At 47.9% G+C, this 27,945-nt stretch overlaps 1 protein-coding gene and 1 pseudogene across 1 annotated transcript; both read left to right on the forward strand.

The window, feature by feature from the left end:
- Positions 1-22: 22 nt before the first annotated feature.
- On the forward strand, positions 23-27,943 carry LOC133756483 (butyrophilin subfamily 1 member A1-like). Its single transcript, XM_062187162.1, has 7 exons — positions 23-107; positions 2,192-2,539; positions 6,798-7,079; positions 10,443-10,469; positions 18,530-18,556; positions 18,912-19,091; positions 27,672-27,943. The coding sequence occupies exons 1-7, from the start codon at positions 23-25 to the stop codon at positions 27,941-27,943; spliced, it is 1,221 nt and encodes a 406-aa protein (XP_062043146.1).
- On the forward strand, positions 12,755-14,925 carry LOC133756825 (ankyrin repeat domain-containing protein 42-like; annotated as a pseudogene).
- Positions 27,944-27,945: the final 2 nt, after the last annotated feature.

A 27,945-nucleotide genomic window follows, 5' to 3' on the forward strand; every position in this document is an offset into this window, starting at 1 on the left:
CTCTCTCCCCAGGTCTGAGGACATGGAGCACGGCTGCCGCCCCTCTCTGCTCTGCAGTCTCCCCTCCCTGCTTCTCCTCGCCCAGCTACTCACGTGGGGCTCTGCAGGTGAGTGTGTCCCTGTCCCTCCCCGGGGTCTTCTTCAGGGAGTGAGTGGAGCCCCCAGCCCTCTTTCAGGATGGGATGAGATTTGTGGGGGCCCAGGCTCTAGAAAGGCGATCGTGCTCCCCCAACTATTACTGTCATTAAGAATTTACTACCAGTCACTCACCAGTAATATGAGCATATGGGATTTTGACAGTTGTCTAGGGTTTTTGGGTAATTAATTAATTTTTTCAAAAGATTTATTGATTTATTCGAAGGTTAGAGTTACAGAGAGAGAGAAGGAAACAAACAGATCTATTCACTAGTTCACTCCCCAAATTGCTGCAATGGCCGGATCTGTGCCAGGCTGAAGCCAGGAGCCAGCAACCTCCTCTGGGTCTCCCATATGTGTGCAGGAACCAGGCATATGGGCCATCTTCCACTGCTTTCCCAGGTGCATTAGCTGGAGCTGGATCACGGAAGTGGAACGGCTGGTACATGATCGGTGTCCAGTTGGGATGCTGGTGTCACAAGTGGCGGCTTAACCTGCTACACCACAGTGCTGGCCCCTTCTGGGGTATTTTAATGTCAAGTATCAATAATTTGAAAATGTCTTTCCTGAAGTTTTTGGTTTCCCTCCTCTTCTGGGGTTCTGAGCACCCATTTAGTTGTCCCCTGCAATATTAGTGGAATGCAGACTGCGTGTTAGGCTCTGCTCTGTGCACACAGCAGACAGTGCTACCCAGGGCGCCCAGGTTCTCCTTCCAGCAGGAGACAGGCCTGTGGTGGGTAGTGAGGGGGGCAGGGAACATGGGTGGGGTGTGGGCAGCCATGCTCAGGGAGGCGGGCAGTGTAGACGGGGAGATGGGAACAGAGATTAGGAGGAGCAGGTGAGCTGTGAGGACCCCCAGGAAAAAACAATTCCACAGGGGCAGCCAGAGCAAAGCTGGCAGTGTGCTGGGGGTGAGGAGCAGCAGTGGGAAGCGCTGGCTGGAGCAGAGGGCACCTGGGGGAGAGAAGCCGGAGATGGGGTCTGAGTGTGCTGGGGTCCACCTGCTGGCCTGTGGGACACTGGGGAGGGGACAGGGGAGCCAGGGGCGGGCTCTGGGCAGAGTAGGGACATGGTTTAGCTCATGTGCTGAGAGGATCACAGTGTGGGGTGGGGAGGGAACAGCCAGGAGCCTGGTCTGTTGCCATCTCTGGGTGTGAGACAACTGTGGCTGGGCCAGGGTGGAGCGGCACAGAGCTGAGGGGGGCAATTCTGGGGCCGTGGCCGCTGGTCCTGCAGAAGTGTCCTCCTGTGACCCTGTCACCAGGCCTCAGAGGGACAAGGACCAAGAGGGAGAGAAGGGCAGGCTCAATTTTGTCCTTTAATCAGAGGCATTGGAGCTTCTGAGAAGTTAGGAGACAGTTTTTTAAAAAAAATTTAATTAATGTAAACAGAACAGATTTCATGTATTTTATAGACACAATTCTAAGAAGACAGGTTTATAACAGAAGGAAAATTTGCATGTAAGTACACCTAGAATTCAGTGGAGGAGAAAATTACAGACAGAAACAACAAACTTAGCAGTAGAAGTGGGGAGTCTCCTGGTGTGGCTGAGTGACCCAGGAGCTCTGAGGGAGGCCCCCGGGTGCTCTGTGCCCAGTTTCCAGGCTTGTCCTCACACAGGCCAGGTTAGAGCCATGGAGGTTCATGACCAGGAGAGTCAGCTCCCTGGGGACTGTTCACAAACACTTAGACATTGTTGGGCCACCCCAGACTGAGTGAGTCAGGAGTTCTGGGTGGGACCTGTGATCTGGGTTTTACAAACTGTCCTGTGGATTCTGGGGCACACTCAAGGTGGAGGCTTCCTGCATAGAAATTTCTTCATGGGACACTCTGGGGCCAGGGGCCAGGCTCATGAGGGTGTCTGTGACATCTGTTCTGGGCCACAACCTGTGGTCTGAGGATCTCATCCAGATTCAGTCATCATTGCTCAGTCCCTCGGGCCTTGGGGTCACCTCTTCCAGCACCTGTTCCTGGTCTGCCTGTTCTTCCCCATGGCCTGTGTGTCTTTGCCCCTCAGCCTGTGTCTCTCAGTTCTCAGTTTGTTCTGTGTCCACAGATGAGTTCCAGGTGATTGGCCCCTCAATTCCCATTGTTGCTGAGTTGCCTGGTAACGCCACTCTGCCCTGCTACCTGGCCCCACCAATGAATGCAGAGGACATGGAGCTGCGGTGGTTCCGCACCAAGTTCTCAGAAGAGGTGTTCGTGTATCGGAACCGCCGGGAGCAGAATGAGGAGCAGATGCCCCAGTACGCAGGGCGGACCTCGCTGGTGAGGGACCTCTTAACGCATGGGGAAGCTGCTGTGCACATCCAGAAGGTCCAGGCTTCAGACAACGGGAGCTACACCTGCTTCTTCCAGAAGGGAGGCCGCTATGCAGAGGCCATTCTAGAACTGCAGGTGGCAGGTGGGTGGCTTGATCCGTATTCTACATCTATACCTTGGGAGTATTGGAAACTCATGTAATTAAGCATCTCATTTCACAAGTTCAGGAAATGAGCCTTTCTTGCTCATTCTTTGTTTGTTCAATAGAAATCTTGCATATGGAATCCCTAGTGTGGGCCATGCCTTGTTTTGGGTACCAGAGACTCATCATTGAAGCAGATTCTTGCCCTGTGTAGTTTATGATCTAGAGGCTGAGATAGAAAAAGCGATATAAATGATAGGTTGGATGTTGTTAGAATGGGATAACTGCTAAAGGAAACAAAACAAAACAAAACAAAACAAACAAACAAACAAAAAAACAAAACAACCAGAAGGCCAAGTGCGACAATGAAGGGATCAGGATACGGGGTGGGGAGTGAGGGCAGCCCCTGGTGTTTCACGGGGATCAGGTGGGGCCTGGTTGCTGATCTCAGCACGGCTCACAGGAAGTAGCTGTCACACCAAGTGGATATCTGGGTGCACAGAGTTCAGTGCAGTGAGGCACCCAGAGAGAAACCCTTGGCATGGGAGCAAGTCTGGTGTGCTCGGGGCATTCAGGAGGCACTGTGGTGAATGGGGGCAGTGACGTGGGGATGCAGGAAGTGCCAGTAGGACTGCAATAAAGAGGCAGATATTCCTGGACTAGCACTGCCCATACTGACCAGGAAAAGGTCATTAGGTATAGACACTTGTGCTGGCCCCAAGAGCCCCCTTTGGACTGGAATGTGAGCAGGCAGGGGTCACACACAGCACAGCAACCATGGCATTCACAGTGAACCAGGTAGTCCTTGCACTGGGTGTGTGGTCCATGAGGGGCACAGATCGTGGGGTTTGGGGGGAGGCAGGGGGAGGGCTGCAAGGAGGATCCCAGGTCAGTGCAGGTGCTGTGTGCTGTGCTGGGGTCTGCATGCAGGAGGGGAAACTTTAAACAGAGCAGGGGCAGGAGTACTGACTGAGGTGACTGGGAGGAGGGTGAGTGGGAGGTGAGCAGAGGGAGGCGTGGAGAGCAGTTCTGAGGAGGAGAGGACGACTGTGTGACCTCAGACAGCCACAGTGGGGTGGGGGCAGGGGCCAGACGTGGGGGAAGTCCAGAAAGCAGACCCAGCTGAGTGAGCGGATCTGGGACACAGAGGGTTTGGAGGGGCAGCGGTGACTGCAGAGCCTGCCAGGGGTCTGCACTGCTGTCTGTTCCTCAGTGGTGGGAATATTGGTAACTGTGTGTCAAGGACGCTTTCCTGTAGTAACTGTATAAATAAGCCAGGAAACCTCAGTGGCGTATGACAAAGATATTCATTCAATATGGGCATTGAGTGATTTAAACTGATCTGGGTTGGATTTGGCTAGTATCAGGTGGGTTTGCTCACACATTGTTGGTCTGGTTGTGGAAATAATTCAAAACCAAGGTTCTTTCCCAGCAATCCTCTTTGCAAAGGAACTGGAGAAAGATAACAATTTGATTGGTCAACAAGAACCAAACCAGAACACATTACACATCACAGTAAATCCATTAAAAGTTTGTAAAGACAGAAAGAAATATTTTTTTTGTGTGTGTAGCCAAGCAGATAGAATATGTATTACACATATTTAAAAAAGTTTTATTTAGTTTTATGCATCTGGGTGTTTGCTTCACACCATGGCACCCAAGGGCAGAGTGGGCATGGGAGGGAAGAAGCAGATCTTTGAAGAGAATGGAGAGACCCTGAGTTCCACCTGTGCATCTTCCTGAGGCCGATACCATTACTGCCTTATGATCTTAGTCTCCTACTCAGTGGCTTTGTTTGGGGCCGTGATGGCCCTGGGTTTAGTCTGGCAGTGTGGGGTCAGCAGCCGCTCTCTGAGCTCTGTGGCATGGGCAGCCTTCTCCAAGGATGGGGCCTTGATGGGTGGGGTGGGGACCTCACATGGAGCAGGGCATGCAGGGCACCTTCAGTGTGGATCCTGCTGACAGCCACCGGGCAGACGCTCAGCTGCTCCTACCTCCACGTCTGGTCCTGCTGGGATCTGCCCCAGTCTGGGCCCCTCACCCCCATGGGTGAACGTGTGGGTCCCCGGCCCATGGCAGAGTGTGGTGCCCCAGCACAGAGCACAGTGAGCAATGGCAGTGCTGGTAGGAGCAGTGGCCGACGCAGTGATTATAGCCACTGATGTGGCCCTGGCTGCCGGGCCCTTGGTGGCTCCAATCAGGCTACCTGGCCCCTGTTTGTGGTGTGATGAGGGCCCAACATGAGGGTCAACAGCAGTCTGAAGAGTAGGGTTTTTGAATAAATGGCCTAGGACATGAAAAAGCTTTTGTTTATTTATTTTTGCTAATTTGAAAGGCAAGCAACAGAGACAGTGAGACTCATCCACATCTTCATTCCCCAAATGCTTACAATAGCTAGGGTATGGCCAGGTGAAGCCAGGATCCCAGAACTCCTGAGTCTCCCCTGTCTGTGGCAGAGACACAAATAGTTGATTCCTCACCTGCTGGTTCCCAGTGTGCATATCCAGGAAGCTGGATTGGAAGCAGAGGGGACTGGAACCCAGGCACTCAGATATGGGATGTGGGCATCTTGTGCATTATGTTAACTGTTGCACCAAATGCCTTCACCCGTGTTTTCAAAATAAACAACAATTAATCCTCAAATAAGACTTGAAGCAGATCTAATACCTGCTTATCACACAGAGCTCACCCTAAATGGACCTAGTAATTGTAGTGGCCAGTTATCTTAGTTAATAGGCTTTATCTGGAGGGAAAACAAACATGTTTTTTAAAAGGTTTATTAATTTTATTTGAAAGTCATAGATAAAGAGAGAGAAATTGGGAGAGAAGGAGGGAGGTGGAGAGAGAGAGAGAGAGAGAGAGAGAGAGAGAGAATATTGTTCTTACATCTGCTGGTTCACTCCCCAGATGGCTGCAATGGGCCTGAGCCAGGCGGAAGCCAGGATCCAGGCGCTTCTTCTGGTTCTCCTACATGGATGCAGGGTCCCATGTATTTGGGCCATCCTCCACTGCTTTCCCAGGCACATTAGCAGGGAGCCGGATCAGAAGTAGAGCAGCCGGGACTCAAACAGAGGCTTATATGAGATCCTGGGACTGCAGGCAGAGGCTTAACCTTCTATACCTCAGCGCCAACCCTACTTCTCCTATTTCTGTAATAGAAAGGAATTTTACTTACTGAGGCGCTGATGCTTCCGCAGAAAGGAGGAGAAAGGTGCTGTCTTCTTTGATGCCTGCAGTTCACTGTGTTGTTCCCAGGTCCCTGAGGAAGACATTCCTGGGTGATTAAGCTGGCCAAAGGCCTATCTGCTTTTCTAATGATAATATTTTACATGAGGAGAAGCATTTATAGTGCCCAGTGCTCTAAAGTAAACGATCTGAGAAATGCAGGAGAGGGGAATTCCTCTTATTTTCAACAGGGAGAATGAGGTCTTAATTCAAAATTATTTATTCTTGTAGTCAGCTGGGGAGGTCACCACGTGAACCATGCCTGGGTGTGTTCCCATTCTTGACTGTGGGCTGCCCTAGGACATCTCCTAGAGAGGTTAGTGACCAGCAGAGCCCAGGAGTCTCATCCTGCAGTGGCTGCCCCAGGCCTGTCCATCCTAAGGTAATGGCAGAGGCAGAGCCAGTGACACCAGTGCTTTTCAAACCTCTCCTTAAGTCACATGAGCTGGTCTCTCATTGGTCAAAGTGAGTCACATGACCAACCTCAGAGCCAGAATGTGAAGGAGCTACAGCGTGGTGGAGGGCCAGCTCCCCTACAGAAGGATGAAGTACACGGTATTTAATACTCAGTTATCACACATAGGTCACTCAGTTCTGAACTTGTGAGTTTCAGTGTCTGTAAGGAAACCTGGCAGAGATAACTCAGGGTGTGGATATGAGGGAGGAGTGGGGACAGGGTTGTTGACTGGTGTAGTATTGGAAGTGATTTACAGAGAGAGGCAGTGGGAACCATAGCAGGTGCCCCAGGAGGGAGTGAGTGAGGAGATCAGAGGTTCAGGGTGGAGCCCTGGCCACAAGCTCCTGCTCCTGGTTTCTCTGGGCCTCAGTCTTCCCATCTGCAGAGATGAGGAGAAAGCCCCCTACTCTGTGCCCCCATGGGTCCCAGGGCTCTTTCCCCTCCTTCAGGCCACGCCCTCCCATGGACTCTCCAGAATGGAACACAGTGACTCCCCTGTGGCTGAGCCACACCCAGACCCTGCTGAGGGTCCTGGGCCCAGTGGTCTCCAAGGTCTCCACAGCTCCCCTCTTGCAGGCCTGGGCTCTGCCCCTCAAGTGCACATTGAAGGGCCGGAGCAGGACGGGGTCCGCGTGGTGTGCAAGGCCTCGGGCTGGTTCCCGAAGCCCCAGGTGCAGTGGACAGACCTCAGCGGGAAGAAGTTCCTGGAGTTCTCTGAGGCCCATGCCCAGGACGCAGCAGGGCTGTTCAGCGTGGAGGCGGCTCTGGTGGTGAGAGACAGCTCTGCAGGGAGTGTGAGCTGCTCCGTCCTCAATCCCATCCTGGGCCAGGAGAAGGCGATGGCCGTGTCCATCCCAGGTCAGTGCTGCTTCTCATTCCCAGCAGTGCTTGGGAGGTGGAGCTGGCATCCCTGAGTGTGGGGGGTGGGCCTGGGTGCTCCCCTGACTGGGTCTCCACCTGGGCTCCAGAGCCCTTCTTCCCGCAGGCCTCTCCCTGGAAGGCAGCTTTTATTGGGATCCTGACGGTGCTGGGGCTCCAGCTCTTTGGGGCTGGCTGCTTCACCAGGAGAGAGCACTCTGCAAAGCTGCAGGAGAGGCAGAAACAGGAGAAGCTGCGCCGGGCTAAGGAGGAGGACCAGCGGGCAAAGGAGGAGGCACTTAAAGCCAGAGGTAGGAGGCCAGGGGCCAGGCAGGGGGCGCAGCTGGTGCTGAGAGGAAGGATGCTGGGAGCTGAGTCTGTGGGTTCTGCTTTCCAGAGCAGGTGGCTGTGGAGACCCAGACAGGACAGCTGGAGGCTGGAGCTGTGCGTGGGTCTGGAGTAAGAACTTTTCTAGGGTACAGATGAGGTCTTTCCTGTGGGTTCTCCAGGCACACGGTCTCTCCTTTTCTTGGGGACAGAAGTTCAACGTTTTTCTTTCTCTTTCAGATGAGCTCCAGGCAGAACTCGGTGAGCTCTGCTCCCCTCCTGAACTCCCCCTGTCCCTTTGTGGAGGACACTCTGGTTCTCAGCTCACCTGTTCCCTGTGCTGCTTTTCAGGTTGGAGGAAGACAGCTTACCTGGCTGGTGAGTGACTCTCCAGATGCCCTGTGGTCTCCTGTCCCACCTGTGCCCAGCTGTGCCCTCCTTGTCTCTGTCCAGACACAGACATGTGGACCCTTCCCGAGACAGCAGTGGCAGTGGTGGGAGGCGGAGCCCTGCTTTCTTGCTCGCTCACACCCCGGTGGCTGTTTCTTGTTCATTCTCCATGATGTGTGTGCTGCATCCTTGGTCTTTTCCACCCTGGCCTGTCCCCATGTGAATGCCACTAGTGTTTCAGCCTCCAGTGCCCTAGCTCTTGGTCTGCACCAGGAAACCATAGCCAGATGCACTGAGATCATGAGAAAGGAGAGATGAGTAAATGGGGTCGTTGAGCTTGGGGGTGTGATTTCTGCACCCTTCCCCCAAAACAGCACCCAGGGGGAGTCTTTCCTCTCCTTTTTTCAAAGGTAATGTTGAAATGTAAAAGGGAGAGGACTGGGTTGGTGACCAGATGTGGGGAAGTGATGGGACGAGCTGAACGTCTCTCAGCATACTGACGCTTCTCTCTAGAAATATTTTATGGAGGATGTTTGGCTCCATTGATCCAGGAGCGGTCTTATTACCATGTGTTTTTTTTTCGTTGCCTTTAATTTTCCCAAATATACCCAACCAGGAAATATTATACAATAATTGTTAATGTAGAATAAATTGTGCTTTTAAAAATATTTACATTATTTTTTTTTCATTTCCAATTCTCTTTATATACAGAAGATCGATTCAGTATAAAATTAGTAAAGATCTCATCAGTTTGTACCCACACAGAAACACAAAGTGTAAAAATACTGTTTCAGTACTAGTTATAGCATCACTGCACATTAGACAACACAATAAGGACAGTTCCCACGTGGGATGTAAGTACACAGTGACTTCTGTTGCTGACTTAACAATTTGACACTCCTGTTCATGGCGTCAGTAATCTCCCTAGGCTCTAGTCATGAGTTGCCAGGGCTATGGAAGCCTTTAGAGTTCGCTGACTTTGATCTTATTCCGATAGGGTCATAGTCAAAGTGGAAGTTCTCTCCTCCCTTCAGAGAAAGGTACCTCCTTTTTTGATGGCCCCGTTCTTTCCACTGGGATCTCACTCACAGAGTTCTTTCATTTAGGTCTTCTTCTTCTTCTTTTTTTTTTTCCAGAGTGTCTTGGCTTTCCATGCCTAAAATACTCTCATGGGCTCTTCAGCCAGATCCGAATGCCTTAAGGGCTGATTCTGAGGCCAGAGTGTTGTTTAGGACGTCTGCCATTCTATGAGTCTGCTGTGTATCCCACTTCCCATGTTGGATCGTTCTCTCCCTTTTTGATTCTATCAGTTAGTATTAGCAGACACTTGTCTTGTTTGTGTGAGCCCTTTGATTCTTAGACCTATCAGAGCCATCGAATGTGAACTGAAATTGATCACTTGGACTAGTGAGATGGCATTGGTACATGCCACCTTGATGGGGTTGTATTGGAATCCCCTGGCACATTTCTAACTCCATCATTTGGGGCAAGTCTGATTGTGCATGTCCCAAATTGTACATCTTCTCTCTCTCTTTTTCCACTCTTAAATTTAACAGGGATCACTTTTCAGTTAAAATTTAAACACCTAAGAATAATTGTGTGTTAATTACAGAGTTCAACCACTAGTACTAGAACAACAACAACAACAACAACAAATACTAAAAAAACCCTGGTGTTAAATTGGAAATGGCATAGAAAATTAATTAATTTTTAAAAAAATATTATATAGGATCTCTGTCTTTAATGTGCTGTACACTCTTATTTAATGCTATAACTAGTACTCCAACAGTATTTTTTCACTTTGTGTTGCTATGTGGGGGCAAGCTGTTGAAATCTTTACTTAATATATACTAAACTGATCTTCTGTATATAAAGAGAATTGAAAATGAATCTTGATGTGATTGGAAGGGGAGAGGGAGCGGGAAAGGGGAGGGTTGTGGGTGGGAGGGAATTTTTGAGAGGGGGAAGCCATTGTAACCCATAAGCTGTACTTTGGAAATTTATATTCATTAAATAAAAGTTTAATAAAAATATTTATATTATTTTAATTTGAAAGGGACAGTTAGAGAGAGAGACAGAGAGAGATTTTCCAATTGCTGACTCAATTCCCAAATGGCCACAATGGCCAGGACTGGCACAGGCTGAAGCCAGGAGCTTCATCATGGTATCCCACATGGTTGCAAGGGCACAAGCTTTCCAGGTACCTTAGCAAGAAGCTGGATGGGAAGTAGATCAGCCAGGACTTGAACTAGAGCCATATGGGATGCCGGTGATGCAGCTTTACACACTAAGCCACAACGCTGGCCCCATTATTTCACTAAAATATCTTCACACAGGCATATTTTGCTCCTGACTAACAGCACCGAAGGACCAGTGACACAGGAGTCTTTATGCTTTTTGAGGCTCAGGGCAGAGAGCTGACAGCAAAAAGTCACCCAGCAGTGGGGCAGGGTGCAACTCATCTGTCCTGCAGGCTTCCTGATCTGTGGTCAGAGAGTTTCCCACAATCCTCTGCTGTCTGCACTTGCAGGAGGCCCCTCCTCTGCAGCCTCTCTCCTCCTGCAGAGTCTGACCTTCAGCACAGAGGGCAGGGAGGGCTGAGCAGGTGGTGTGGCTGTGGTCTCACCAGGGTGTGTTTCCTTTCAGCCTGGAGGAAGGCGCAGCTGTATGCTGGTAAGTGATGCTGCTGGTTCCTCTGCCTCCCTGCCCTGCCTCTGCCCGCCCCTTCTCTACCTGCGGACTCAACTCCAGATGGGCTGGGAGTCCCTGCTCTCCTTGTCAGTGTTGTAGCCTCCATGGGGAGACAGCAGGGACTCCTCTTTGGGAACACAGCTCTGCTTCCATTCTGGGCCCTTTGTCTACTGCATGTCATGATTAAGGTTAGCAATATCCTCTTTTTTTTTTTTTTAATAATATTGGGAGGTACTGTATAGTTCTGCATATATTCTTTTTTTTATAAAACTTTTTTATTTACTTGAAAGTCATAGTTACACAGAGGAAGGAGAGGCAGAGAGAGAGAGGTCATCCATCTGATGGTTCAGTCCCTATTGGCCACAACAGCCGGAGAGGCACCGATCCGAAGCCAGGAGCCAGGAGCTTCTTCCAGGTCTCCCAGGTGGGTACAGGGGCTTAAACTTGGGCCATCTTCTGCTGCTTTCCTAGGCCACAGCAGAGACCTGGATCAGAAGTGGAGTAGCTGGGACTAGAACTGGTGCCCATATGGGATGCCGGCGCTTCAGGCCAGGGCAGTAACCCACTGCGCCACAACACCGGCCCCAGCAACTCCTTAAAACCCATTGTTCAGCTGATCCTTCTCATTACAGAGGGTTCAGGTAGAGGAGAGCCTGGAGCCAGGGAAAGACTGTGTAGATCAGGAAGCGCCGGTCTCCAGATGACCCTGGAAATCACATTTCACTGCTCAGGACTCAGATTATACTAAGTGGTCATGGGATCTATGTTCTTCTTACCCCCAAATCCTCCCTTTCTGGCCCTGGAATATGGTCTTCTCTGCTTCTTCGTGATCTGACCACTGTCCAGCCTGGGTTTCTTCCTCTAAGTATCAGTGGTTTCTGAGGAATTAGTTACTCTGAGTAAATGTTCTGAATCCGGGAACAGAGCCTCTGGGATGTTTGTGGATGGATTTGTGGGTTGAGGTCTCTGCTATACCTGAAACTGTATGCAACATTTCGGTACTCTAAGATTAGAAAAGCTTAAAGTGTATTTGACCTGCAGAGAGTGAGAGCAGCAGCGAGAATGACAGATATCCCATCTCCTACTTCACTCCCCAACTGCTAGCAACAGCCATGGCTACGTCAAGGCCAGGATGAGGACCTTAGCCTGGACCTCCCACATTCATGTCAGAAATGCAACCCCTCAGAGCTGCCTCTCAGGTCTCCATTGGCAAGAAAACAGAGTCTGTAGCTTGTACATGCTTACCCCTGTTTTTAAAAAGTAGGATAATTTGAATAGAATGGAGGGAGGGAGGGAAAGAGGGAAGGAGAAATAGAGAGAGAGAGAGAGAGAGAGAGAGAGAGAGAGAGAGAGAGAGAGAGAAACACTCCCATTGGCTGTTCCATTCCCAAATATCTGCAATGGCCAGGGTTCTTTTTAAGTGAACTGGAGCCAAAGCCAGGAGGCGCTGGGAATCCAATCCAGATCCCCCACATGGTGGGCAGGGACCCAACTAGATGCATCATTTACTGTTTCTAAGGGTGTGCCTTGGCCAGAGCTGGAATTAGGAGTGGGAGCTGGGAATCAAACCCAGGCAAGCAAACCATGGGAGAAAAGAACATGTGGGGAAGAGAAGAGGAGATGAGGGAGAGAGTGAGTGCTGTGCAGGTGGCTCAGAGTGACTGCAGTGGCTGAAGGCCCAGCCCTGGTGTTGGAATGTAGGGAGTGTGCGGAGGGTTTACAGGGTGTGTGAAACAGAATTGATTCCCAGACACCGTGTAGGTCAATTTCAGGAAAAATTTAAATTAAAACATATTAAGGCCGACACCATGGCTCACTTGGCTAATCCTCCGCCTGCGGCGCCGGCACCCTGGGTTCTAGTCCCGGATGGGGTGCCAGATTCTGTCCCAGTTGCTCCTCTTCCAGTCCAGCTCTCTGCTGTGGCCCAGGAAGGCAGTGGAGGATGGCCCAAGTCCTTGGGCCCTGCACCCGCATGGGAGACCAGGAGAAGCACCTGGCTCCTGGCTTTGGATCAGCACGATGCGCCGGCCGTTGCATCCATTTGGGGGGGGTGAAGCAATGGAAAAGGAAGACCTTTCACTCCATCTCTCTCTCTCACTGTCTAACTCTGCCTGTCAAACAAAATATTAAAATTTGAGAGAGAGAGAGATAGTGAGCGAGCAAGCGTGCTCACCACTGGTTCATTCCTTGAATTCTTCAACCATCGCTGCTGCCCCCTCAGTCTACAATGGAAGGAAGTTAGAGTCCAGAGCTGGAGCTAACTCTGGTGTGGAGCTGACATCACACAAGGAACTGTAAGGGGTTGGACGGCAGCCCACATAGCTGCAGCCAGAGTTCAGGAGGCTTGTATGTAGGCTCTTATGTTTTTCCAAAGATTTATTTATTTATTTGAAAGGCAGAGGTACAGAGAGGCAGAGGCAGAGAGAGAGAGAGAGAGAATTTTCCATCTGCTGGTTTACTCCCCAGATGGCTGTAAGGGCTGGAGCTGCGCCGATCCAAAGGCAGGAGCCAAAAGCTTCTTCCTGGTCTCCCACATGGGTGCAGGGGCCCAAGGACTCGGGCCATCTTCTAGTGCTTTCCCAGGCCATAGCCGAGAGCTGGATCTGAAGTGGAGCAGCCGGGACTTGAACTGGCACCCATATGAGATGCCGGCACTGCAGGCAGCGGCTTTACCCACTATGCCACAGTGCCAGCCCCAGTATGTAGGCTCTTATAATCAATGCATCAAACTCATCAGCTCAAGATGTAGTGGATACACTCCTTCACATCTCACTGCAACTCATGGACATTCTTTCACTTTACAAATAATACTCCAAAGTGGAGTGGTGAGGGACTCCTGTTCATTAGTGCTAATACACACTCTTATAGATGGGATAGAATTTGGTAGGCTGGCTACCTCTTCCCAACATTTAAAATGTCTATATGACTGGGACAGTAAGTTAGCTATTGGGTTCTTTGTGTCAGTTCAGAGTTTGGGAAGGTTCTCAAGCTACTAAGCAAAGGTGACCAGGATCCCAGGGTGACTGAGGAGAGAACAGAGACCTGTACATGAGGCCACTTTTCATGGGGGACTTGGCTGTTTGCAGCTTCTTGTTAAGTGGGGATGTAGCATAGAATGTGTGGGCCACAATGGAAACCTTCCAGTTCATTAGCAGCCCTGGAAGGCCACCTTCACTGTTTCAAATTCCTACTCAGTGGAAGGACAGAGGAACACAAGCTTTAAAAGCCTTCAATGATAATGGAGAAAATGTAGCAGACCTGGCACAGAGGTTCTTTAAGCAGAACATTTTGCAGTTTATCCAGGGGACTGAGTAGGAAGGAAATGATGTGGAAGATCAGGAAACCTTAGCATTTCCAGGTCCTGTGGCTGCCCTTAAGGGTGATGTGGAAATGCTGAAGAAATCTGCAGAGGTTGGAGTAATCCATGGGAATGAGTGTGATGGTGGTGGATCAACTGCTGTGCTTAAAGCTGCTGCACAAGGTCACATGGAGTCTGCGGTGGTTCATTACAAAGGAGCAGACAGTGATATCACCACAAAGCAGGGGACCCAGTGATGTGGCCATGAGGTTTGCCCATCTGGCAGCACTGAAGCTATTAAAGAGGCTGCAGAGGGTCTGACGCTGTGGTGTGGTGGGTTTAGCAGCTGCCTGCAGCACCGGCATCCCATATGGACATGGTTTGAGTCCAGGCTGCTCCACTTTATATCCAACTCCTCGCTAATGATCCTGGAAAGCAGCGGAAAATGACCCAAATGTTTGGGTCCCTGCAGCTATGTGGGAGACCCAGATGAAGCTTCTGTCTCCTGGCTTCAGTTTGGCCCAGTTCTGGTGGCTGTGGCTGTTTGGGTAGTGAACTAATAGGTGGAAGATTCTCTCTTACTCTCTCTTTATGGAAGTGTTTGTGTCCCTTTCTCTATGTAACTCTGCTTTTCAATTAAAATAAATAATAAAATGGGGCCCCAGAATTCTGATATAGAGGATGCTAATGATGTGGTTATGAGGTTTTTACAGAAGACATGACGATAGGGAAGCACTGATGCCTAGGATGTTTTATGTCTCAGGAAGGTGTATAGAACAGATGCCAGAATGAGAGTTTATTAAAATACTATAGAATTGTGACACCTTCTGGAAATTGCTGTCAGCAATTACAAACGTGTGGGAGGCAAAACAGGAAAAATTAAGCAGAAGCAAGTGCATCTCAAGTCTGAAAAGACCATCTCAGCTGCGGGGCCAGCTCAAGTGTGAATGACTGTGTAGAGAAAAATGAGAGTGTCAGCGGTTGAATATTGAGCAGTGGTGAATAAACCAGGGGAAAGGCTGGAATATGTTCAGGTCTCCAATGTTAAGCTTTGAAGATGACTTCTGTGAGCTGAGCAAAGGTAAGAGGCAAGTGGAAACAAAGGTGTCTTCTAGGGGCAGTGATGTGAGAAGGCACTGAGCGGTGAAATCACTTAAATAAACTTGCTTCATTTTTTTCTCTTTCATTAAAAAACAAAACAAACAAACAAAAGACCTGGAGCCAGGGACTGAATCCAGGCACTCTGATGTGGGACACGGGTGTCTCAGCTGTCAGGCTCAACACAAGCTCCCCAAACTTATATGGCCAAAATGCTTCAGGCCCCACACCCACACGGGAGGCCCAGAGGAAACTCCTGGCTCCTGGCTTTGGCCTGGTCCAACTATGGCAATTGTGGAAGGTTGGAGAGTGAACCAGATGAAAGATCACTGTCCCCAAAAGTGAGTAAGTTTAAAATAAAATAAATCTTAAAAGTGTCATTTTGAAATAAGCTTCTAGTGATGTTTCCTCTGATAACGAGAACATTTCAATCTTCCAGCAGCAGTGAGGGAAGGAACAGGGTAAGGGAGACGCTAGGGCAGTGGGGGTCACTGTGGTGATGGGTGGAGCTGTGCTTTCTGGCCTGTGTGATGTGCTCCCCCTCCCCCCACCCCTGGTCTGGATGCTTCTGCTCATGGTCAGAGATGTGGACAGTGGGAAACAGTCATGGTCCCCTCTAAGGGGAAGAGGCCTGGGTAGCAGGTGCACAGGGAGTGACCTTATAGAATCTGTCTCCAGGAGACTTCTGTATAAAAGGTGAGATCATACAGTCTTCTCTTACCATAACCCTTTTTTTTTGACAGGCAGAGTGGACAGTGAGAGAGAGAGAGAGACAGAGAGAAAGGTCTTCCTTTTGCCGTTGGTTCACCCTCCAATGGCCACTGTGGCCAGCGTGCTGTGGCCGGAGCACCGCGCTGATCTGAAGCCAGGAGCCAGGTGCTTCTCCTGGTCTCCCATGTGGGTGAAGGGCCCAAGCACTTGGGCCATCCTCCACTGCACTCCCAGGCCACTACAGAGAGCTGGACTGGAAGGGGGTAACCGGGACAGAATCCGGTGCCCCGACTGGGACTAGAACCTGGTGTGCCAGCGCCTTAGGTGGAGGATTAGCCTATTGAGCCGTGGTGCAGGCCACCATATCCCTTTCTCTGCTGAGTTTATAGCTTATATTTTAATATGATTCTTGGAGTCTTGTCCTCATTTGTTTATTTTTAAAGATTTATTTTATATTTGAAATCAGAGTTACAGAGAAATAGAGAGAGAGAAAGAAAGGTAGGGAAAGGGACAGAGAGAGAGAGAGATCTTCCATTCACTGGTTCACTCCCCAAACAGCCACAATGGCTGGAGCTGGGCCAGGCCAAAACCAGGAACCAAGAGCTTCCTCTGGGGCTCCCATGTGGGTGCAGGGGCCCGAGGACCCAGGCCATTTTCTGCTGCTTTCTCAGGTGCATTAGCAAGGAGCTGGGTGGGAAGGGGAGCAGCCAGGACACAAGCCAGTGCTCAGGTGGGATGCTGGTACCCCAGGCGGAGGCGTTACCTGCTAAGCCACAGTACTAGCCCCACCTATTTGTTTTGTAAGAACAAACAGCGTCTTTACTAGAAATCATGTTTTTCCCATGGCGAGTTCACAACAGTACAAATGTCTGATCTCTAGTTATGAATACAAAACAATGCCTAGAAACTTACAATTTCTTATGAAAATTAAGTGAATTTTATGTTGTATTTATTAAACAGTACTTGCTGTGCTATTCTCTCAAAAATGAATCCTGGTTTTGTTTTCTCCTCCTTTTCCTCCCCTTCCCTTTTTTTCTCCTCCTCCTCTTCCATTATGGTACAGAACTTTACAGTTTCTTAGACAACTAATGTCTTGGTGAAAAACAAGTAAATTAAACATTGACTTTTCTTCCAGAGGTCACATCAATCAGCCACATCATTTGATGTGATTTTGTTTCCTATCCAGCAAATCAATCAAGTTAGTATTTCGCTTTCTCCTCCCCAGGGTGAGCATGGAGGTGGAAGGATGTAGTAGCCTTGGACAAATCTGGGAGACATTTCCTGTGCCCCTCCAGATGCTCATGCTGGGGAGGTGGGGCTTAGCTGGTCCTTAAGCCCCTGTGTTTCTATCAGCTGAGGAAGGGCAGGGCAGGTCCTGTCTGATCATCTGGGGCGCTGTTGATGACCATGTTCCAAGAGAGTGGAGTTCGTGGTCTGGGAGACTTGGCTTTGAATGGGAAATTGATGCACTGTGTCCCTTTTTCCTCCTTTCCAGATCTTCCCTTGCCCACTGGTTCTCTGGGCCCCTCTGAGTCCCTGCATCTCAGACCACACCACGTGGGAATTTCTGGGTCATGCCTTCCCCGTGTTCAGGTTCCAAGGGTCCTCGTGCTCTCTCCAGATTCCTTCTCCTGCTAGTTCTTCTCCATGCTGGGTGTAGCTCCCAAGTACACGTGATTGTAGGAGGTTTCTGTTTGCTGCCAGAAAAATGACCTCAGCCTTGGTGTGTCCACCACACACATTGACTGTGCTACAGCTCTGTGGGTCAGAAGTCTGAGACAGGTCTCACTGGGCTAAAACACCTGCAAGTCTGCATTCCCTCTGTCAGCTCCTGGATTTCCCAGCATCTGAACCCACTTGCACACCTAAGTTCATGGCCCCATTCCTCTGTCTTCAAGGACAGCAAGGTACACATCTTTCAACTCTGGTTCCCTCACTCTATTACTTTCTCTGGCCACACACACCTTGGCAGGCTGCGTGCTTTCACGGCTCACATGATGCGATTGGGCTAACCTGGATCATCCAGTGAAATACCTTAACTTCAAGGTCCTAACCTTTATGCCATGTGCAAAGCTCCCTTTCCCTATAGGTTACAGAGCCACAGGTGTAGGGATTAGGACAGGGACATCTAGAATCATCCTCCAGGTTCATGTCAGCCAGTTGTAGCCTCCTCTGTCCACCTGGGTACAGGCTGCCTGCAAGTTCAGCTCAGTCAGTGCTTCTGATGTAAATGGAGGCGCTGGAAATTTTTCTCTCCAATTTATTTATTTATTTTTATTTTTAAATATTTATTTATTTGAAAGTCAGAGTTACACAGAGAGAGGAGAGGCAGAGAAATAGAGAGAGAGAGAGAGAGGTCTTCCATCTGATGGTTCACTCCCCAATTGGCTGCAACGTCTTGAGCTGCACCGATCAGAAGCCAGGAGCCAGGAGTTTCTTCCAGCTCTCCCATGCGGGTGCAATGGCCTAAGGACCTGGACCATCTTCCACTGCTTTCCCAGGCCATAGTAGGGAGTGGGATTGGAAGTGGAGCAGCCAGGTCTTGAGCCGGCACCCATATGGGATGCCGTAGCTTTATGCCAGGGTGTTAACCCACTCAACCACAGAGTCGGCCCCTATCTCTCCAATTTATGCTTAAGAAAACCTGGCTCCATGATGATTTGTGTCTAGGAACGTGAGAAGCATAATTTGAGAGTGAAATCTGTGAAATGCCTTTTCTGTTTGGTCAGTCGCCAGCCTCTCAGCTCTGGTGTTAAGCTTTATGGCTTGGGGGAAAGACTGCCATGCGTGTGTGAGTGAGTGTGTGTGTATGACATAGTCCATCAACTGAATGTCTCCCACACATTTCCCCCATCACTGTTTCAGAGGAGCAGGTGAAGGGCTGACCTGATCAGTCTGTGCAGACCCCTGATACGTAATGTGTGTTCTCTTGTAGACTGGCGGAAGGAACTGTTCCAGGCCTGTGAGTGACTTCGTGTTCTTTCTGGGTGCTCTTCCTGTGGCCCCCTTGGCTCTGGCCTCTGCTTCAGTTCTCTGTGCTGATACAGATGCTGGCACCATCAGTGGTGGTGGGGTGGGGGCTGAGGTGACAGGAACAAAGCCAGGCTGGTTGTCAAGGTCTCTGTGACATGCATGACCCTCAGAGAGGTCTCCTGGTTCCTCCTCCTGCTTGCCTCCCAGGGCCCTTATCTCAAGGGCCTTGCCCCTCCCCCATGCAGCTAGGTGGGTCTGGGGGTGGTTGTGCATGCTTGCTGTGGGGTAGGAAGGGAACTTGCATGATTGGAAACTCCCTGCAGGGTCTGTCACTCTGGATCCAGGCTCTGCCCATCAGACTCTTGCAGTCTCTCCTGAAAGGAAGAGTGTGACCTGCCAGACCACCCCTGAGGGCCTTGACGACATCTACAGTGTGCTGGGCCTTGAGGGCATCACGTCAGGAAGATGTTACTGGGAGGTGGAGATCAGCAAAGGAGAGTCCGGCGACTGGGTTCTGGGGGTCTGTAGGGAGCATGTGACAAGGAAAAGATGGACTATACAGTCACCAGATGATGGGTTTTGGGTTGTGGAGTGCTATTGTGGTAGCTACCTTGCCTGGACTAAGTCTCTGCAGGCTATATTCCTTAGGAAGTATCCCCGCAGGGTGGGGATTTTCCTGGACTACAGTGAGGGGGACGTCTCCTTCTACAACATGACTGACGGCTCCCACATTTTCTCCTTCCCCCCAGCTTCTTTCTCTGGAACCCTCTTTCCATGCTTCATGCTTCGGGGAGACATGACCCTGAGCATCTGCTCCAGAGAGGGGGTCTAAGGGGCTCCCTGTGTCCCTTAGCAAGTCTCCTTCTTTGGAGGAGGCTGGGAGGCCCCCAGGGGAGGGGCTCAGCTCAGGCTCTGGAGTGGATGGAGCTCCCCCAGGGGCTGAGTCTCCATTGCTGCCCTGAGCCCCATAGGGGCCTTCACTGCCCCTGACTCCTCAGTGAGACTCTTGCTGGGCTGCAGGCTCCTGGGACAAAGCCTCTGGGGCAAGTGCTGGACAGTCCAAGAGCTTTCTCATCTCATGGTTATGAGAGCTGCTGGTTCATGCCTGCGTTCAAACAGCAGAAGATGCAAGTTCACAGCTGTTTGAAATGGTTTAGGATAGGCTGAATTTTACTTTCCTTTTTATTTTTATATCTTTTTTTGTCTTGAAATATTTTTATTGATTTTTAATTGTCTTTGGATATGAATTGGATTGCAGTCTGAATACTGTGCCCAAAAAGCAGAGTTTAATTATCCAACTTGAATCTGAGCTGAGGGCCTAGAAGTTGAGGGGAGTCCCCAGCTCTCTTCTGGGAGGGTTTGTTCTATTTGAGTACAAAAGTTGGCCATCTGAACAGTTCCATGCAAATGAGTGACTGATGGATTTTTAGTGGATCAGTATATAATGGTCTACTTTGTTTACTTCCTTTCTGGGACAGAGGAAACACACATGATTTTCCACACTGCTGTAACTTTCCTTTCCCAGTGAACACATTGCTGTGTTAATTCAGGGAACCTAAGGGCGAGGGCTTGGATTCCCTTCTGTGTCAACACTGCAGCTGTGGGAAGAAGAGAGCTGCTAGCAGGGTAGCAGTGGATCCTGAGTGAGATGAAGATGAAGACGAGAATTTCCTGATCAAGTTCAACTGCAGACAGCTCTGACCGTGAGCATGGTTCTAGTTACTCAATGCATTGTCTGTTTGTGATCCAAGTCCAGTTGTCACAGTGAGTGGAAACCACAGCAAACAAAATGAAGCAGGACTGTTGAGGACTCAGATTCTTCCCGCAAGGAGACGTTCATTCTTCCAGGTAAAATACTTTGACCAGGAAGGGGCTCATGGAACAGAGGTCCTGATGCTGCTTGAGACCCCCACGTCCCGTGTTGGAATGCCTGGCTAGATACTCATCCTGGTTCTACCTCTGATTCTCACTTCCTGCTAAAACACACTAGGAGGAATCAGTGATGGCTTAAATATTTGTATTTCTGCCACCATGTGGGAAATCTGGATTGAGTTACTTGTCGCTGTCTCCAGCCTTGTCCAGCAACTGTTGTTATTTGCCCTTGGAGAGTGAGTCAGTGTCTGGAAGATTAATTTCAATTAAAATGAAAAATAAAGAAAAAATAAAACTATGGGATTGGCTATCAGTTCTGACTGTGGGTGAGAGACATGAAGTGGGAAGTGGAAGAAGGAAGTGGGGGATTGCACCTCTGGCCTTGTAACCAGTTATACCAACAAGGAAGACAGTAGCTGTATGATTTCAATATTTGTGTTGCCAAGCTCAGTCGGGATTGTAGTCTTTTTTTTAACTTTTATATAATGAATATAAATTTCCAGTGTACAGCTTATGGATTACAATGGCTTCCCCCTCCCATAACTTCCCTCCCACCCGCAACCCTCCCCTCTCCCGCTCCCTCTCCCCTTCCATTCACATCAAGATTCATTTTCAATTCTCTTTATATACAGAAGATCAATTTAGTATAAAGATTTCAACAGTTTGCACCCACATAGAAACACAAAGTGAAACATACTGTTTGAGTACTAGTTATAGCATTAAATCAAAATGTACAGCACATTAAGGACAGAGATCCCACATGACGAGCAAGTGCACAGTGACTCCTGTTGTTGACCCAACAAATTGACACTCTAGTTTATGGAGCCAGTAACCACCCTAGGCTGTCGTCATGAGTTGCCAAGGCTATGGAAGCCTTCCAAGTTTGCCGACTCTGATCATATTTAGACAAGGTCATAAAAGACAGAGTGAGGATAGTAACCAATGATCCTAAGAGTGGCATTTACCAGGTTTGAACAATTATACAGCATTAAGTGGGGAAGAAGAGGACCATCAGTACACACAGGTTGGGAGTAGAGCCATTGGTGGTAGAGGTTATGATTACAAAGGAATGAGGCCCAAGTGTGCTAGACAGGGTCTAGAACAAAGGACAGAGTCATTATTAGAGGAGCTAAGAAAGGTGCTGTCTAAGCTACAATGAAGTTTTCTGATTGAGAGGCAAATAGAACCTGATAGAAGGGGCTTGATAATAATCTGGTGGGCTTTAGGCCTTGTAAGTTAAGAGGCCCAGACCTATCTATCTCTTCACATGGGGTACATCCTAAGGGAGGTGTGAACCTCGTAGGGGAAGGCACTCTGTTGACTTTCATTACTTGGCTGGCCTGGGAGGAGAGCTGGCCAGGTAAAGGCAGGTGGCATCTCTAACAAGAAATTTACAGTTCTGCCTGCAATGTTGCTGACCCTGCTTGGCTGTCCCCTCAGCTGCAGGGGTCACTTTGGAAGTTGGGCTGAGTGAAGGGCTTTTCAGCTTAGAGCCAATAAGATCTGTGGCTCGGACCTGGGCATCCTTCGACTCCAGGGAAGGTCCATTTCCAGTGGTCCAACTCTTGGCAGAGCTGCCAGGGTTCTTCACAAGCTGACTTCTGCTGAAGCCCAGGCTTACAACATTGAAAGCCACTGCAGTGGACTGGCCTGTTGGGTCTCCTTGAGGGCAGATCACTGTACAGATCAGCCATTAATAGGCCTGCCATCCATTGCTTCTGATGCCTAGCTTTCTTTTCCTCCTGGTTTGTGTTAAAGCAGACCAGAGGCTGCAAGTCAATGGAGTGCCCGTGTCCCATCTCTAATCTTCGGTGGCCTGAACTACAAGTCTATAGTCACAGGCATGTTCTGTAGTAGTTTTTCTAAGGTAGACAATGCCCATGAGGAAAATTATATTCTCACTTTAAAACTTTCTTTCCCTTTGGTCTGAAAGGGAGGTTTTTTCTACTTACTGTATACTTCGCTGATGGCGAAGTGAATCTAGCTATGAGATTATTATTTAAGTTCTTATTTTGGCTATGCTATTACGGCAAAATGTTAGCCATCTCTTTTATAAGGTCTAAAGATTAAATTGTGCGTCCTACAGATTCCTTCATAATAGAATTAGTTTCCTACCTTGAGGAGAATACAGAAATGAAAGAACAAGTTGGGCTTAGAATAGAGAAATGAGGGAGCAAGTCCTAGATCGCTTTCTGACAATAGCAATATTACATGAATACTTAGCAAACAGTTTCAACCATTATATAACAACTTAAGAAAACATTTACCAGAAGGTCCAATGCCTTCTATAAATTTTAAGAATCATGTATTTGGAAACACCTCTTAAATATCTAACATGGTGTAGTTTGTTTAACCAGTAAACTTAAGCACAAACATATAAAATGTTTTTAGTTTCTTTCTACCAACAAGTTTAAAACAGATGATACACAGATTTAGGTCACACAAATTAAAATGTATCTTTGATTGATTTTAGCAGCTTAAATTTATGGACAATCTTATCTATAAGCCAATTAAAATAAAACTCTTAATAAAATTTTCCCATGTGGACATACAATATGTACACACATATAACATAACATAATAGACCAATATAGCAATTTTAATAATAGCTTTTAAAATCTTTAACTCTTTTTGTAGATTGCCAATTGATTTGAATTGCTTTTTGTTTTTAGTAACCTCAGTTCACCATACTTTCTCTCAGTTGGTACTGTTAATACATTATTGGCTTCATCTGTTTACAGAGCCATCCCAAAGTACTGAATACAATAAAAGTGGCTGGAAAAAGTCCATAGGAACCTATAGGAGGACAGCTAAACCCAGAACGAACAAGGCTTTAGTTTTATGAGCAGCAAATCATTTATAACTGTGGATGACAAAAGACTTCAAGTTGCCATGTTTAAAATTATAAACTCATCAACCAACAAGAGGCACTTGCTTACTTCAAAGTATTTTTGAAAGCACCTGTAGGATTTTACAAGTATTTAACCCTTTAGGCCTCTGGGGCTTTCTCATTAAGATAACTATCATGTCTAGTAACACAAGATCATTAGACTTTTTAATTCTCAAACATTTGTATTAATAGCATTTTCCATTATGGAAACTTAAAATTTGGTACCACATCACATCTTGACAGTACTTCAAATATAATCCAAATAGCCTGATTAGTTGGTGTCTCTACAAGATGAGAGACATAGGTCCCTCGATTTCCTCAGTTGGGCCCAAACTGGAAAAACCAAAGTCCAAGATTTACTGGAAATTTTAGAGTTCAGATTGTTTGAAACTTTGATTTTTTGCATGCCTGTCAAGAATGCCAAGAAGGCTCAAAATCCAAAATATTTGGTTGAAACAAGATTCCTTAAAATCATGACATAACATAGACCAAATTTGATCATTGTTACAAGGTGATTATTCAAATCTTTGAAAAGAAGCACATATTTAAATAACCCACAGCTCTCAATAAAAATTCAGCTGTTTTTGAACAATTAGAATTTAACAGACATCAAGAGAACATAATAGATTACTTTAACACATTGCTTTAACAGAGAATCAGATTTTAATTCTATGTCAAAGAGAAATTGAGCTTCCTGTGATCTTTTGCTGTGAGGTTTCCTTCCTTTACCTTCTTTCATATTGATGATCATGTTTCTATGTTTCTGTGTGTAACACATCTTTAAGCATCTTTTGCAGGGCAGGACGAGTGGCATCAAATTCTTTCAATTTCTGTTTGCTATGAAAAGTCTTAATTTCACCTTCATTCACAAATGAGAGCTTTGCAGGATATAATATTCTGGGCTGGCAGTTTTTCTCTCTTAGTACCTGGGCTATGTCTCGCCATTCCCTTCTAGCTTGTAGGCTTTCTGATGAGAAGTCAGCTGTGAGTCTAATTGGAGATCCTCTGAGAGTAATCTGACGTTTCTCTCTTGCACATTTTAGGATCTTTTCTTTATGTTTTATTGTGGTGAGTTTGATTACTACGTGTCGTGGTGAGGATCTCTTTTGGTCATGTTTATTAGGGGTTCTATAAGCTTCCTGTACTAAGATGCCTCTTTCCTTCTCCAAACCTGGGAAATTCCTGCTAGTATCTCACTGAAAATGCCTTCTAATCCTTTCTCCCTCTCCATGCCTTCAGGAACTCCTAGAACCCCAATGTTAGGTTTTTTAATAGTATCCTGTATATTCCCGACAATATTTTTTAGATTTCTAATTTCCTCTTCTTTTCTTTGGTTTGCCTGTTTCCTTTCCTGTTCTCTGTCTTCTAAGTCTGATATTCTCTCTTCTGCTTCACCCATTCTGTTTTTAAGGCTCTCTAATGTGTTTGTCATTTGATCTATTGAATTCTTCATTTCATTATGATTTCTCGTCACTATCACAGTTTCTTGTTCCACTAGTTGTTTCATTTCATTTTGATTCCTCCTTAATATTTCATTTTCACGAGAGAGATTTTCTATCTTGTCCATTAAGGATTTCTGTAGTTCAAGAATTTGTTTTTGAGAACTTCTTAATGTTCTTATCAATTTTTTGAGATCTGCTTCTTGCATTTCTTCTATTTCATCATCTTCATAATCTTGAATTGGGGTGTCTTTTTCATTTGGGGGCGTCATAGTGTCTTCCTTGTTCTTGCTACCTCGGTTACTGCGTTTGTTGTTTGGCATGTTGGAGATATTTGGTTTCTTCACTGTGGTGTTTTTTCTTGTTACACTATGGCTCTATATTAAGTAGACTGTCTGCTTTCGATGGAGCCTTAGAGGCTTGAGATGAGTGTGGCCTGAGAGCTGTGTTTGGTTCCTTAGGGTTGAGGGTGTGTCAAAGATGACACTCCCAGGTTAGGTGTGGTAAATCTCTCTTTCTTTCTTTTTTTTTGATTCAAAAGGGACGTAATTCCACACAGCTGAACGTAATTGGAGGTAGTTAGCAGGCGAATGATATACCCACAGGATCCAGAGATTGGAAGCTCTTTCCCAAGGACCACACAGGGAATCTGTGCTGCCCTCAGTGTGGGCTCCAATTCTCCTGCAGTCTCCCACTGGGTTGCCAAGTTAGATCCTAATATCCTGTTATTTCACCACCACCCCCCCCCCCCCCAGAGTCAGGTGTTTCTGCTAGGCTCAGGGCCGGTGCAGATCTGAGGTCGCCCTGCTTATGACGTATGTCCATAATGGCGCCTGCTCTTTGTCTTGCTAGCTTTTGAGGGGTGAGTGGAGAAAGAGAAACTCGTGTCCGTATCGGTCACTTTTTTTTCCCTCTTTCTCTTCTAGTTAGCCTGGTGAACTTTTCCCCACGGAGTTTCCCTCTAGTCTCCTCTTTCCGCTTGCCCGCTGGTGTCTCGGGCCATTGAGGTTCGGCTCACCTCGCGTTCCAGCGCTGGTGTGTTGAGTCTGCCGCTGGTGTCCCGAACTTGGGCTCCCATGCTCTCCACACAGGTCCACTGTGAATCACTAGTTCCGGAAGAGTTTCCTCTGCTGTTTCTTCCCCTACTCTTCCTTGACCCTGCAGTATCTCCACTTTTATTAACCTGTGTCTTCCCGAACTATCAGTGTGCTCCCTTCCTATTCCGCCATCTTGCCGCTCTCCCGGGATTTTAGTCTTATAAGTCATATATTAATGGTAGTTAGGAGGTGGAAACAATCAAATTACTGTGTTCAGAGTTGAGGACCTTGTGAAGTGATTTGATTGGAACAGGTTGTTAGGGCAGAGCCCCTGTGATTGAATCTTGGTGGATTTATGGGGGTGGGAAAGGACCCTCACGGACACAGAGAGAAGTGGTCAATGCTGCCATATTGTGATTTTCAAAGGCGGCCTCTGTGAAAGTCTGCATTGTGCTCTTTGGACTTTGGCTCCCCAGAGCTGTGAGCCAGAATAAACTTCTTGTCTTTGTCAAGTTTCTCTGCCTGAGGAATTTCATTACTTCCTTAGAATGCTGACTAATTTTATCTTTGCTTGTCTGTGTATGTCTTTGTACATAGTAATCATTTTCTTCTTCTCTCCTTACACTTATGATGTTATATGTAAATTGTTTAAGATTTGGTTTATATTATAATCATATATATTGTATGTCTTTATTTATTCTCATTTTTATTTGAAAGCCAGAGTGAGGGGGAGAGGGATCTTTTGCCTGCTTATTCATCCCCACATATCTGCAGCATTTGGGGCATTGTTAGCATTACTAACAGTGACAAAGAAACCAGAACTAAGAGTAGGAACAGGGGAGTCTGTGTGGAGAGAAGGACAGAGGGAGAACCTGAGGGAAATGGGTGTGAGGGAGGAACTGTGCAGAGTGCAGGGCACTTGGGCGACTGGGGGAGGACGGCACGTGGCCAGCACTGAGGGAGCTGGCAGGGTCTGCCTACTGCAGAAACTGACCTGAGATTTCAAAGGGGATTCCTTGAGGGATGAATTCAGTGGAGAGAATGATTTCACAGGCTTCCTTCAAAGTGATAGATGTATTTTTCCCTTTTTAAAGAAAGTAGTGATTTTATTTTCATCTATTGTAAGGCAGAACAAAGGAGCAAGAGGGAAGAGTGAGAGTGAATGAGAGAGAGAGAGAGAGAGAGAGAGAGAGAGAGAGAATGAGAGTGCTCTTCCATCCACTGGTTCACTCCTGGAACAGCCAGTCAGCCAGTGCTGGGCCAGGTCAAAGCCAGGAGCCAGGAACTCCATTCAGGTCTCCACATGGGTGTCAGGGTCCCAGCACTTGACTCCTCATCTGCTGCCTCCCAGAATGCATTAGCAGGAAGCTGGATCAGAAGCAGAGCAGCCAGGACTCAAGCCTGCTCTTGAATGTGAATTTTGGGCTTCTGATATGTGGGTTATCCAACCACTTATGTTGAATGCTCCTTTTTTCTTTAAATAAAGTGATGTCCTGAGTTTTTCTGCAGTCTGAACATATTCAATGCTTCTGTACTTGTATTCATTCCCCTCCTCTGACAGCAGGTGCCTTGTGAGGTGTTTGGTCCCTTCCTGTTCTCCTGTCCAAGTAACTGATCTTCCTGGCTGAGGTTCCGTCTCCTATCTGCAGTGTCTTCTTCAAGAATCCTTTCTACCACTCTGTCTCCATCTACTCAGTATGGACTTCCGATGTCTGCCTCACCTGCCTTTTCTCCCTACCAACCTCAAAATAAAATGCACATCCTTGGCTTTGCTGTCCACTTCTCACAGTGCATTTGGACTCCGCACTCCTTGCCTCACAGGGACTCCCAGGGCTTGAGTGATTGACAGCCGTGATGTCACTACAGGTCACATCCACATCAAGGTAAGGATCATCATCAGCCCCCCCGTGCCCCCTCAGTCTCTGTCCAGCTCCAGATCCCAGCATCTGGTCATCACCACCTCCTCTGCTGAGCACGGCCTTGGGGGAGCATTCACGGGAAACACAAGTGTCCACGTTCTGTACAGTCAGAGACATCAGTCCACAGAGCCTTTCCCCAAATGCCCTTGTCACAAATTTTCCAAGAATCTTTCTGCCAACTCCTCGGCCATCCCATCACACTACTGGCCACAGCTGTGAAC

The sequence above is a fragment of the Lepus europaeus genome, chromosome 3 (genome assembly GCF_033115175.1).
Source record: "Lepus europaeus isolate LE1 chromosome 3, mLepTim1.pri, whole genome shotgun sequence".
Classification (NCBI taxonomy): domain Eukaryota; kingdom Metazoa; phylum Chordata; class Mammalia; order Lagomorpha; family Leporidae; genus Lepus; species Lepus europaeus.